At 37.4% G+C, this 13,190-nt stretch overlaps 1 protein-coding gene across 1 annotated transcript in view; it reads right to left on the reverse strand.

Moving 5' to 3' along the window:
• SNTG2 (syntrophin gamma 2) overlaps positions 1-13,190 on the reverse strand; it is a 285,035-nt gene that overhangs the window by 55,327 nt on the left and 216,518 nt on the right. The window contains exons 10-11 of the mRNA XM_075747252.1: positions 11,400-11,529; positions 3,181-3,219 (exon numbers count right to left, since the gene is read on the reverse strand). Coding sequence (XP_075603367.1) covers positions 3,181-3,219; positions 11,400-11,529 — 169 coding nt within the window. The remainder of the gene's footprint in view (positions 1-3,180; positions 3,220-11,399; positions 11,530-13,190) is intronic.

Raw genomic sequence — 13,190 nt, forward strand, 5'->3', positions numbered from 1 at the left:
GAGCCAGAGCTTCAGCAATGGTACTTATTTAATACCTGTCAAATTAATGTAATCTCTGCATCTTTGTTAAAACCTTGTAGTCCTTGGCATGGACTAACCAGCATGACATGCTCTGGGATAACGAGAACTCTCAAAACAATTCCCAAGGACAGTTGGATTTAAGCATTAAAAATTGAAAAATTTGAATAATTGAATAATTTTCAATAGGCAGTTTAAATGCAGACACTCTGCTTTGGTGGAAGAAGAGAATTTAGAAGTGTGGAAGTAGCCAGATCATGCCAGTTAGCTTCATGACCAGGTACAGTGTAGTGATAGGACAAGGAGTAATGGGTTTAAACTAAAAGAGGATAGATTTAAATTAGATGTTAGGAAGAAATTCTTCACTGTCAGGGTGGTGAGGCACTGGAACAGGTTGCCCAGAGAAGCTGTGGATGCCCCCTCCCTGGAAGTGTTTAAGGCCAGGCTGGATGGGGCTTTGGGCAACCTGGTCTAGTGGAGTGTGTCCCTGCCCATGGCAGGGGGGTTGGAACTAGATGGTGTTTAAGGTCCCTTCCAACCCAAACCATTCCATGATTCTATGATTTTAACAGTACAAATATATTAGTAACAACTACAATTACTACTACCTTTCCTACTACCTCTTTCTAACTTTGGATCACAGACAAGGGCAAAGTCCAAACATCTTTTGCTAAAGAGACCCATAAATATGGCTGGTTTAGACCTGGGAACCAATATCTTAGTCATTTCACTTTACAATTTTCTTCAGTTATATGCCCATGGAATTCATCATGTTCTGGAGATTCAGTTTCCAGTAAAACCAGTCAGGGGCAATATGAAAAACAAAGAAGAAATCCAGGTTTAGCAAAAGAGCTTTTTATGTTCTTGACTCTGAATACCAGTTTGCTAATGGCCTATGAAAAACAGAATCTGAATGAAACCTATCCTGATTCAACCTTGTCCCTTTATGAAAGATTAAGCTGGACTCTAAAGGCAATGAAGAAAACCCACCACAGGTGACACAATAATGAAACTCCAAGGACCTGTTTAATTCTTCAGGAATGTTCATATTCAAAAACAAAGATAAATTTGCAGCTATCACAAATTTCACTTCAAGGCAGCTCTTCAGATGACCTTCAATCTCTTAAGCTTATCCTTTCTCTAAATTTTAAATCAATTGCATTAACAAGTGCTATTCAGGTTTGTACAAACATTATGTAACTGACGTTAATAGGCTTCATTAACCTAGGGCAGATCAAGTCTTCTTGCGTTTTCAGTTATCACTGCCAAGTTTTATTTTATTCCTTTCTGATATATTTGAGAGATTTACATTTTGGTTGCTTTTAAAGCAAATTTTAAAGTCTGAATTTTTCACATTTGGTCCTTTAATATTTTTTTGTTTGTGAGTTTTACTTACTTGATCTGCCCAAATTCATTATAAACTTTATTTTTTCTCTTTTTGGCAGACAACAATCCAATGTTTGTTCTTGTGAGTTCCACCTTAAATTTTCAACTCCTGAAATAAAGGTCCTAATTATATCTTCCCTTCTTTTCATATTTGGAATGGAAAAAATGGGATAGATTTGTACTGCCTAACTTTGGGCACTTACTTTAGATGATAAGAGGCTACTCTTATTAGGACCTCAGTACAGTCATGATAGAAAAAGAAGTTCCTATAAAGGATGATTTAAAATGTTGATATCAAGTTCCACATTTCAAAAACTCTCTGGAACAGAATAATTTTCTGCACTGACTATCTAAGCAACTTATGGAGACTAGCCCATTTATTTAGGAAATGAAATTAGGTAGTTAGTGATAGGTTGCATGAATGTCCTCAATATTTTTAAAAAATTCTTCCTTTTTTGAAATAAACCCATTATGTGTTCCCAAACTAATATGAAAAAACTTTAATAGCTACTAAAGTACTTGTAGGAGAGAGTTCATCCAACAAAAGATATCAAAATTCAATACCTTTTCCCCTGGCATTCATAATCACCTGTTTTTCATGTCAGTTTAATTGATAATTAAAAGCCATGGAAAGGAAAGTAATTAAATGCTCCCTTCTTATATAGAAAAAGTATTTATTTTGGGTTTGGGGGTAACATTATACATAGAATTAAAGTATTTTGTTTTCAAAGTATCGACCAAAATACAAGAAAACAGTTTCCTGTGTAAGAAAATGTCAATGGTAAAATATTTTCAGTAACTTCTAGAAGAGTCTATAAATGTCCAAATACACTTTACAAATAAGATGACAAAATGGTAGCATATGAAAGAATATACAAGCTGCCAAACTAATAAATATTTGATCCCAATATGAAGAATTTTTTTTACTCAGTCTTTGACTTCTATAATAAAATTCCATAATAAATTTCTGCAGTAAAACACTATAAAAGACTAATTTTCACTTTTATAATTTACAAAGCTAGCATTTTGGGAAACAGCAGGGATTGTGCTCTTTGCTCCTGAGTAATGATTCAATACCAGACTGATGCAATGAAAGCACACGTCAGTGAAATGCATTAGTTTTATTATACAAGCTTCAAATTACTTCCCAGAATTACAGAATTAGCCTGGAAAATGCTACTATTATATTTTACAAAGTAAATGAAAAAACTCTTTGCAATGCTATGAGAAGTAAGAATAGTTTCCAATGCAGTAAATTCATCTGGGTCTTCGGGACATTTGGCTAGTTGGAGCAGAAGAAATATCTCATCAGGCTCCTGAGTTCCAGAAGTCCCAGACAAACAGTTACGGCAAACATAGTCTGCACAGCATGACACATGCAAAACAGATTGGATTTGCAATACACTCCTTGGCTATCTGTGCACAATATGTGATGTTAAATACCGAATTAACTTGTCAGACTCACTGCTGCAATATTGCATGCAAACATATACTATGCTTTCCAAAACCTGGTTGTGAATGCCATTGTTCCTCTCTCATTTATTTCATGGTTCCATCTAATCCACTTTTTAGGTCTACAGTGGAGGATTCTACTCATCACTGTGGATTAGTAAGAATCTCCTGTATTAAATAGGTAATTTCAGAACTTCCAACCATAGAAAACTTGGGTTTAGAATTTTAAAAGTGACTAAATGTGTGTATGTAAGCTCTACAAATTTTGCAACTTAACACAATGACAAGGATTTAAAAAATTGGGTAATATAATGAGAGTCTTACCTGGTCTGAGGGAGAACAGCATTTATTTGCCATTTTCATCTATGAAAGAGAGATGGAAGAATACACAGTTATTAATATGCTGGAGAGTTTCTGTGATGCAATTAGCATTGACTTAGTTATTGAATACTGTATTAATACTTCCAAATTACATTTATAAAAAGTAGATAATTCAGTGCTTAAATACTATATTTTTACTATTACACTAAATTCACAAAACCTAGGACTCAAAAGACAGGAAGCTTTTTATCAGAGTTTTCATTAAATCCGTCATAAAGATTTGCATTTATGAATTTAACTTTGCCATTCTGGGTGTAAATATACTGTACTGTAGATACGTCACATAGGTCTCAGTTAAACAACTGGTTAAGCAGATCTATAAATGAGGCACGTGATTAAGTATTTGTGAAATGAAGGCCATAGAGTGTAAGACATGTTTAGAGATGAAGGGTATAATGTTTAGGCTTTCCTTTTAGTTTAATCTTCAAAATAAAGTTACGTATCTCTCTTTTTCCTTTCTGTTCAGATAATCAAGAGTTTTGTTGATTTTGGCTTTTCTTTGGCAGTCATAGTTTGCATAGATGAGTGGTGGACAAACCCTGACAGATATTCCCTTCTTTAAAGTGAAACACTTATTTAAATTGCAATATTAGTTAGTGTAGTAATGATATGGAATCTAGACAGAAAAAGATTAGACTAGAAAGACTATATTCCCTACATGTAAGGATATAAGCTGCAAACTGTCCTACAGTTGATGAGTACTTCCAAAGGATCTTATCATCTAAAAACCTGTTTTATAGCAAATGTAAGGTTTGTGGTAGAAGACCAAAAGCTATAGCTATGCACAGGGAAAATTACAATTGCCACAAGAAAGAAGTCCAGGGATGTTGCTTGCATCCTGGCCATACCAGATTTGTAAGGTCAAATCTGAGCACAGTCTTTGGAAGCAGAGCATGTCAGCAGCCATGTAGCTCAGTAAATACAGTGATGCCATTGCCTGTTACGGTGGGTTGACTCTGGCTAGCAGTGGAGCACCCACACAACCGCTTACTCTCTTCCCTTTCCCAGCAGGAAGGGTGAGAGAATAGGAAGAGCAAAAGCAAGAAGACTCATGGGTCAAGATAAAGAGAGCTTACTAAGTGGAGGAAACAGGAAAAAAACAAGTGACGTAAAGGTAATCACTCACTGCCTCCCACAAGCAGACTGATGCCCAATCACTCTCCAAGCAACAGCCACCTTGGAATACAAACCCCCACCTTCTTTGTCCACTATGTCACTTCTATTGCTGAGCACAACATTATATGGCATGGAATATCTCTGGGCAATTTGGGTGACCTGCCCCAGCTGTGTCCCTTCCTAATTCCTTGCCCATCCCTTGCTGGGGGGAGTGGCGTGTATCAGAGTGAGAAAAAGTCAAAGTCTTGATGCTGTGCAAGCACTGTTCAGCAACAGTCAAAAGACTGGTGTGTTACTAACACCGTTTTAGTCACAAACACAAAGCACAGCACCATATGGCTGCCTGCTATGAAGAAAGTTACCTCCATCCCAGCCAGACCCAGTACACCTGTAAGAAGCCAGCAGGGTTTGTGCCATGGTAATGACACAGGCCTCAGGATGCGTCAGGGTCTGTCTGGATTTGTCTTGGACTGTCTGGAGCTGTCTTACAGCTTGTTTAGCCATAACATAAACATCTAATGACCATGAGACTATTGCCTACTTGGTTTCAGTGAAGTACAGCTGTGGGATGTAATGATATGTAGACATATAAAAGCTACAGTTATATACATATATATATAAAAAGTATATAAAGTGTATACACACACACACACACTTGTAGCTAATAGATGGCAATAACAAGTCACTATTCTGCATAGAGTGAATTATCTATGACCGTAAACAGAACGACCCTAGGACAAAACACAATGTGGAGGAGTACAGGATGACAGCAGGAGCCTTGACTGTACGGACACAGGGTGATAACAAGGCTCAGGGCTGTAGGAGCTCACTAGTCAGTCCCAACCCATCCTGGGCCATCAGGGCTCCTTCTCCCTCAAATACGCTCACTTTTACAGCCCAATGTCATCAAATTGTGTTGTCAAATGGTGCAGGTGCACTGGTGGGTCAGACAGCCGTGAGTAACTGAGGCTCTGGGGATGAGGTGGCCAGACCTGCTGGGAGCCTGGGGCATCTGCCAGGCCTGGCTGTCACCTTGAGCAGAGTGCCGGGAGAGTCTGCCAGCCCTTTGGAGAGGCCCTGCCATGCTCCCTACCACCTCCCTGCCACTCCAGAGGGGTAATGGGGACCACCACAACAGAGGCAGGTCACAGCCTGCAGGCACTGGCACCTGCACTGTAGTACAGACAAGGACTGATGATGAGGACGGAGCTGACATGCAGCTGCCAAGCGAAGCTGGGGGCTCCCAGCAAGGTTCTTCACAGGTCTCGCACACAGCTCTGCCTGCAGCAGCCTGACCCCAGGCTGCATGGATGCACGGTGCCAGGGGTGGCCTGGGGCACTTTGGGTGGCAGAGCTTCCCGGTGCTCTCAGGCCTCAACAGTAACAAACCAGTGGGAACTCAAGAATCCCACTCTGTCACTTGGATAAAACAAATTGGTGACATGGCCAGTGTTGCAGAAGGAAGCAGACCTCACCAGTCTGATTTGGTAATAGTCTTAATCCTGAGCAGGACATAATGAAAAGGCACCTGGAATACCGTCACACCCTGCCCATATTCAGCTCCAACCTTTCTCCAGTCCTTCAGACACAAATACATACACAAAGTAACTATATAGAAGCCATATTACACACAGAGAAAATATTATTTCCTTGCAGGTGGCCAAAGACATGCTGAATAATAAGATTACTATAGCATAAACCAGTGCAAATAAACAGGGCTAGCTGTGATCCTGTCTCCTTTCACCTTCCCTTTTGGTTCAAACTACTTAAGCTCCCTATATTACAGGAAGAAATTTTGTTATCCTACTTTTTATTTTATTGTGTTCAGATGTGCCTGGAAAAATGTGTGTGAGTCTGGCCATGCAGGTTTTCTGCAAAATGAGAGTAGAGTATTGTGAAGAGCATCCACGTAACCAGTCCAGCTTCCCATCGGTAAGGGCAATAGGGAAGAATGCTTTGGACTGCACAGCTATTCACTGCACAGCCTTGGCTCATTCCCTATTCAAAGCAGGGATGGCTGCAGCCCTGATGTAACTGTGGGGAGAGGAAAGATCTCCTTCTGCATCACATTACATCCCTAGGTCACGGGGCTGAGGAGAGAGAAGTAAGCACTCTCCACTACAGCTGGCACCACATGTTCTCTACGTGCCTCCACAGCTGGTGCAGAGACAGGAATACAAATGGGATATGCTGCACCTCGCTGGCAGCACGTGAGCTTTCAGCACTGCAGTACAGTAATGGGAGTCGGGGAGGCAAGGGAACTAAAACCAAAAACCTGGATCTGCAAAGACTGCAGGCAACTTGGAAAAGGAACTATTAAGCAATTGTAATTCCTATATTATGTTCTAAATGAATACATATGGGGCAGGAACAGAATGGGGATGAAATGATTCAGAGCCATATACTTTAATCTAAATATCTACCAGGCTAGGATTTATCTCGCTTAACTTTGGCAAGCCAAAAAAGGAAAGAATTATACATTTAATATACCTATATTCTCTTTCCAGACAGCAGAGAGAGAGAAGGATCTTGACAGGCACCTATTTTTTTTTTTCCTGGCAATAAGAGGATCCTGTGTGACTGCTTGTTGCTTGGATAAATTTAGGTTATATGATTCCTACCCTTACTGACTTCCCCTTACAACCTCAATGGTTTGAACTGTGGTACTTTCAAATGGAAATTTTTCAGTTTAAAAACACACAAACAAAAAAAGCAGCAAAGAAATATTATCATGTGTTTTCACTCTGGGAATAGAATTGTTTGTATAATCATTGAGGCAGTCAAATTTGTATACTGCTTCCTTTTTTTCCATCTACATGTACCCCATATTGTGCTGTGTAAAGAAAGACAGACCTTCTCAATGCTCTTTCTTTTTTTACATGCCTGTTCAAAGCTCATATTTCATAAGTCTCTCCCTATTCAAACAGAAATTTCACTCCACTTCAATATGGAGTATCACTTAGATATATGTGTACATAAAGGCATAAAAGAAAAGGTTTACACACTATGACATACACAATTAGAAAAGCTGTCAAAGGCATAAATATGATCTGATTTAATAACTCTGTTTTGAAGACAAATTTTAAGTTTCTACCATCCCCCAATGAAACTACTGGAATGATTTATAAATATCGCAAATAACGTCTAAAGTGGAAGAACTGCATCTTAACTCGTTCTCTTACCTGCTAATGATCTACTAATTTATTTGTGAATAATTCTTTAAAAAAATAACACCATTAGAATACATTGGGGAAAAAAAACCCTTGAGAAAATTATAAATATAAGAAACAAGTCTCAATAATGTAAATGATCTGGCAGCATTATCTTTAGGTGTTTCTAGTGATTATGACTACATTAGTGTTCAGTGTTATGTTTCACAGAAAATAATTAAGATCCATGAGAAAAGCTGCACATATCTAGTAGTTGGCTATCTGAACGGTGCAAAACAGAGAGAGAAATATAAATTATTCCAAAGCACTCTCTCCTAAAAAAACATCTCCAGCACAGCATTGCCTATTCAGGGAATAGGCCTATAAAGAACCCTCTAGCTGAACAAATTAAGAACAGGAGCAGTGTTAACTAAGAGCGCATGCAGATCAACTCGTTTACTGGGCTTCTTGTGTCATCATGGCAACTTCAGTGCCAGCTTCTGTTCCCTCTCTCCCCTCAGTTGCTTCAACTGTACCTCCTTCTCCGAGAAGAGAGGAATACAAAGAAATAAATATGAGATGCTGATTCATCTCTATTTATTTCTTCCAAAGGTAAATGTGAAGAACTTTGAGAACATTGAGAAGACTGGGGATAGAATCACAAAGGAAGATGACAGGGAAGTTTCATGCTCATAGAAAAGTATGTAAAAAACAAGAATATGAACAGAGTGATGAATAATTTGGGGCAAGGGTCCTTAGGAAAAAAACAAGTCATCCATACTGCTTGTATAGCTGACAGTTACTAGGAGATTTTTCCAAGCTAAGCATACAAGGCATATACCAGTAAGGAGGGCTGAAAAGATACCCTTACACCATTCTCCGTGTTGCAGTATTCCCCGTGCTCCTCTGTCCTGTAAGAACTAACTCTCTCCAGCCTAGTACCAGAATCATTATTTCTCATCTACCAAATACACTTACTAGATATGCTAACATCCAGGGGCAGCACCCCTGTGCAGTGATGACTTCTCACATCTTCGCTATTGAAAGATGACTCCTCCTTCACACTTGATCCTCAGAGAGCTTGCCTTTGCATAGAAGTTAAGATATTTCAGTACTTCAAAAGAGTAGTCTGACATTAGTAGAAGTGTCACATTGTGGCAGAGCTATTTTTGTACTGCCTACATTAAGATTGTCTTTTGGCATCAGCAGGAGATCTGACAAAGAGCTGCCAGTTGCTGAATGAGACTCTATTAGGGTAAAATAGCAAAATAAAATATATTAGGGTAAAGTGACACATGAAAGAGAGGGTGCACTGTAAGAAAACAATTAATCTGTATCAGGAGCTCTTTAAGAACTAAAAGAAATTATTCAAAATGGTATGCAAACGTGTACGACAAAGGACATCTGTAAGAGTAGCATGAATAGGCACAGATGAAGTAAGAATGACTAAGGTGCAGGAAGAGTTGCTAAAGTCAAAAAACAATTATCGGCACAAACAAAATCTAAAAATGTGTAGAGGTGAAAGGTGAACAATGGGAAGTATTGCTTAAATACTTAGTAACAGGTCAGGTAAGAATGCTGACATTTCTTTATGCCAACAGTATTAGCAAGAAGGTCCCTTGTGACCACATATCTAGCAATTAATTTATGTACAGAGATGATAGCGTAGGACAGAATAGGAAATTAATAGTTTAACTATCTGGAGAAGCAATTGAACTTAGACTCAGCAAGAACTCAAGAAATTAACCCATAAGTAGATGAGGGATTATCTGAAATAATCTCTGAACCCATAGTGATTATCTTCAGGTACTCCTGGAGAACGGGGGAGACACTCTACAGAGGTGAAGTGCAGAAACAGGAAAAAGCTCTGAGGAATTACAGATCCATTCCCTATCATCAATTTCAGAAGTATGATAAGAAAAGAATCATTTTGTGAAATGATAGTATTAAAGTAATAAAAAGCATTCAAAATGGATTTTCAAGAAGCCTAATCAAAGGCCTTGCCCGGAGCACCGTGGGTGGCAAACAGTCTGTGTCCTCCGGCTGCCCAGAGGCAGGGAACGCTCTCCAGCCTTCTTTTGCTGTACGCTTGCTCTCCAGCCTCACAGTCCACGTCTTGAAAAATGGTTTGCAATAAAAGGGATTCTCACTGACTATTACATGTCCTGTTCTGATGATCAGCAATTAAAATAATGCTCTGGCCAGACCTTTCCAGGTGTACCACAGGCTGCACACCTGACAAAACCCGTAAAGTGTTAAGTCCAAGCAAAAAGTTTACTCACTTATATGAACACCAGATGGACTACTTTGATTACAGAAGTCACTATTGGGATAGATAAGGGAGAAGACCAATGCAAGTACTCAGTATATAATAAAATATTGCTGCAGACAGGTCACAACACAGCGAAGATGCTATGTCAGGGCACATGCTACTGCATATAGTTCATTTGAAAAAAACAGGCTAGAACCCTACGACCAATAAAACCTGCTTGCATTTATAGCTACTTTGTATTGTCTTATTCACCTATATCCTTGGAGTGGCTTTTATTCAGTGGATTTCTTTAGAAAGCAAAAGAATTGGGCTGAGTAACTACAAACTGGAATTGCTCTAAAAATATTACCATACGCTTCTTTTGCTATTCGCACAGAAAGAATTATGAAATTTCATGAATAATTTACATTGCTTTCTTATCAAATAGTAATACCCTGTAAATCATGTACATCACTAAATTGAGACTAGAGAATAGAGAATATTTATAAAGAATGCATCACAAACAAAACTGTTTGATTTTGTCAAAGACACTGCTTAAGCAATTGAATATTTTAAAAGAGTTGACATAATAAATGAACTACTGTGATCAAATGTGATTCCAAGTAACTTTTGAAGACCAGAAAAATAAATTCAATTTATAATCTGTTTTGACCAAAGATTTATGTCAAAATCCAAAATAAATTCTACACAATATAATCTGAAGAACTAGGCAACAGTTAACCTAGAGTACAAGGCATAAATTAAAGATGTGCTACTAAATCATAATTTATAAAAGAAGTTATAGCCTGAACACATCTGAAGAAAAAAAAGATTAAAAACCTGCACAGGCAATTCTTCCCGGGACAGCAATGCTCTTATGTTTTCATCATTGATTTCTACCGTTTCAAAAAGACTGAAATACATTTTCAATATTGTACATTATCGGGTTCCCTCTTTAACTTTATGATTCATTCCAGAATCTTCAATAGTTTTCAGTTGTTCTTTCTTGGAATAATAATGTGCTGTCCAAATAATAATTTTCTGTTTCTCCGGGGATTATTTAATACTTCTGCTTGCAATAGCAAATACTACTTCTGAATTTACAGGAGTAACTTAAAACAGCATAAGTCCCTTTATACTTCTAGGGAGAAAGACGGAACAATATGACCTTAAATAAATCAACTCCTAGACAACTCAGAGAGGTAAAAATGCTGTCTCCCAATAAGCCTCTGCAAGTCACATTTCACTAGCTACAGAATTTCCACATGCCTACTTCAAAATCAACAAATACTAATTTCAAGCACATTTTAATTACAAAAATGTAAAAATGAAATATTTGGTCATATCTAAAGCTCTGTGAAATGACTAGAAATGATAAATACTTTGCCTTAAAAAGTCTTTAAAATAATAAATGCAATCTGATTTTCTACTACTCCCTGTTCTATAACAACACTGCAAGTCTTGAAAACTTCTTGATACTTTTGATTGACCAGACAACCTCTCCCTGCTCTTTTCTTTCTCCTTTTCCTCCCCATACACATGCGTTTTATATATTCTATGTTAAATGTGAATTATTTTCTACCCTTGGAAAATTAGAAATAATTTTACAATAGCACAGACAAGAAAATATGCAGAAAGTAACATACATTTTGAAGTGTCAAATCACTGATGTTAGTTGATATTGCTCTCAGCCAGTCAGCACTCTCCTGGGCTGTATAAAACTGAAGTATCCCAGTACTAACGCCATCGAGTGCCAGCACTTCAAATGCATTAGATCTGCAGTAAGAAGAAATATATCCGTAAAGGAAGATACGTCAATTTTCTGAAACTGCCCAATATTTCTCAGTGATCAAGTGATCTTTACACCTCTTGACAAGTTTTGAGTCTTAACTTTACAAATCAAAAGAAAGGCAACAAAAAGAAGGATAATAATGGGCAGTACCAGGAGCAACACATACAATAAGTACTTTCTCTGCCAGCATATATATATGTGCTGGCCATTTACTTCCCTTGAGCATACATATTATGTTCATAATTACTGAACTTAAGGTAGTGTATTCAGGAAGTATGCATTAGATCTTTTTGAACAAACATAATTTTTTAAACCAAAATGACTGTTTTCTTTATTGCATTTTGGTTTCATTTACTAGGAATGTATTAAGTTGCAAAGAACTGTTTTCCCTAGCGTTAATTTCTTGGATTCCTATATGTTTTCTACATAACATTCTAAGCAATGTTTCCTTTAAGCTCTTTTATGACACAGGAATTTGAAAAATGTACTTAGAAGTTTCTTTAAGTAATTTTTGAATGTAGGGTGCAGCATTGACACACACTAATGTGCAATTGCATTTTATTCGTTATGCATTTTTAATGTGTTTATAGCAACGTTATTCTGCAAAAGCCAATACTTTCCTCACTACCTGCAGTAAGTTAGGCACTGCGTATGTACCTCTGAAATCCCCCAGATTTGGATGCCAGTGGGATATGCTTTTTTCACTATGAGATTTTTCAATAGGAACAACAAAAGTTCATTAAGTAGTGGCATGGAAGTACACTGGTCTACATTTGAAACATGTGACACGCAGTGGTTTCAGCAACTAAACTTCAGAAAGCTATGTAGATTATTTAAGTGCCCATGAGTGTCATTAGAATTAGATTTTAGTCACATAGTATTGTGAATGACAATTATAATTATCTGAATGATTGTGCATATGTTTGTTTTGTATATAATATGGAGAATATCACTGCTAACTTCTACATTTACAAATTAGATATTTATACTTACATGCTATATTGCTTTTTTTCTGGTACTAATCTAAAAGAAAGCAAACTACTGAATCAAGAATACTGCTCTGTGAAGTTGCTGGGCTTTCCTGGGATTCTCTGACCTAAAGTGAAGTCCTCTGCTGCTTAATTTATGATATATATCAACATGAGCATTCAAAATGACACATAGAGGTTAATAGGCAGTTATTAATTCATGACTTACTGAAAAAGTTATTAACCTAACATTTGTCATTTGTAGGGAGTTTGATGGTGAACATGAATACTGAACTCTACAAGCTTGCTAAAAAGGTCATATAAAATACCCATCACACACAGTATTAACAAGACAAAACTTCCTAATAGACATATATATACATTCACTGATATGCTTTACTGTTAAAAGAGTTGTAAAGCATTATATTTGCTGTTCACAAAAAAAATGTTCTTGGTCTGAAGACTTAAAAATATATCAGCTGATTCCCTTGTTTTCCATTCATGATTAAATTATCATGTTAACTACTAAAACCTGATTGCAGTGGCACAATTCTGTGTCACTTTCAGTAAATCTGCTTCACCTCTTCAGAAAGACAGGTCAAAACAAATCCTTTTACTGTCTTCAAGTAAACTGAGTGAAATAATCACGTCTCAAGCATACTGTTCCTTTTACCTAA

This window comes from Balearica regulorum, chromosome 3, assembly GCF_011004875.1.
Source record: "Balearica regulorum gibbericeps isolate bBalReg1 chromosome 3, bBalReg1.pri, whole genome shotgun sequence".
In the NCBI taxonomy this organism is placed as follows: Eukaryota; Metazoa; Chordata; class Aves; order Gruiformes; family Gruidae; genus Balearica; species Balearica regulorum.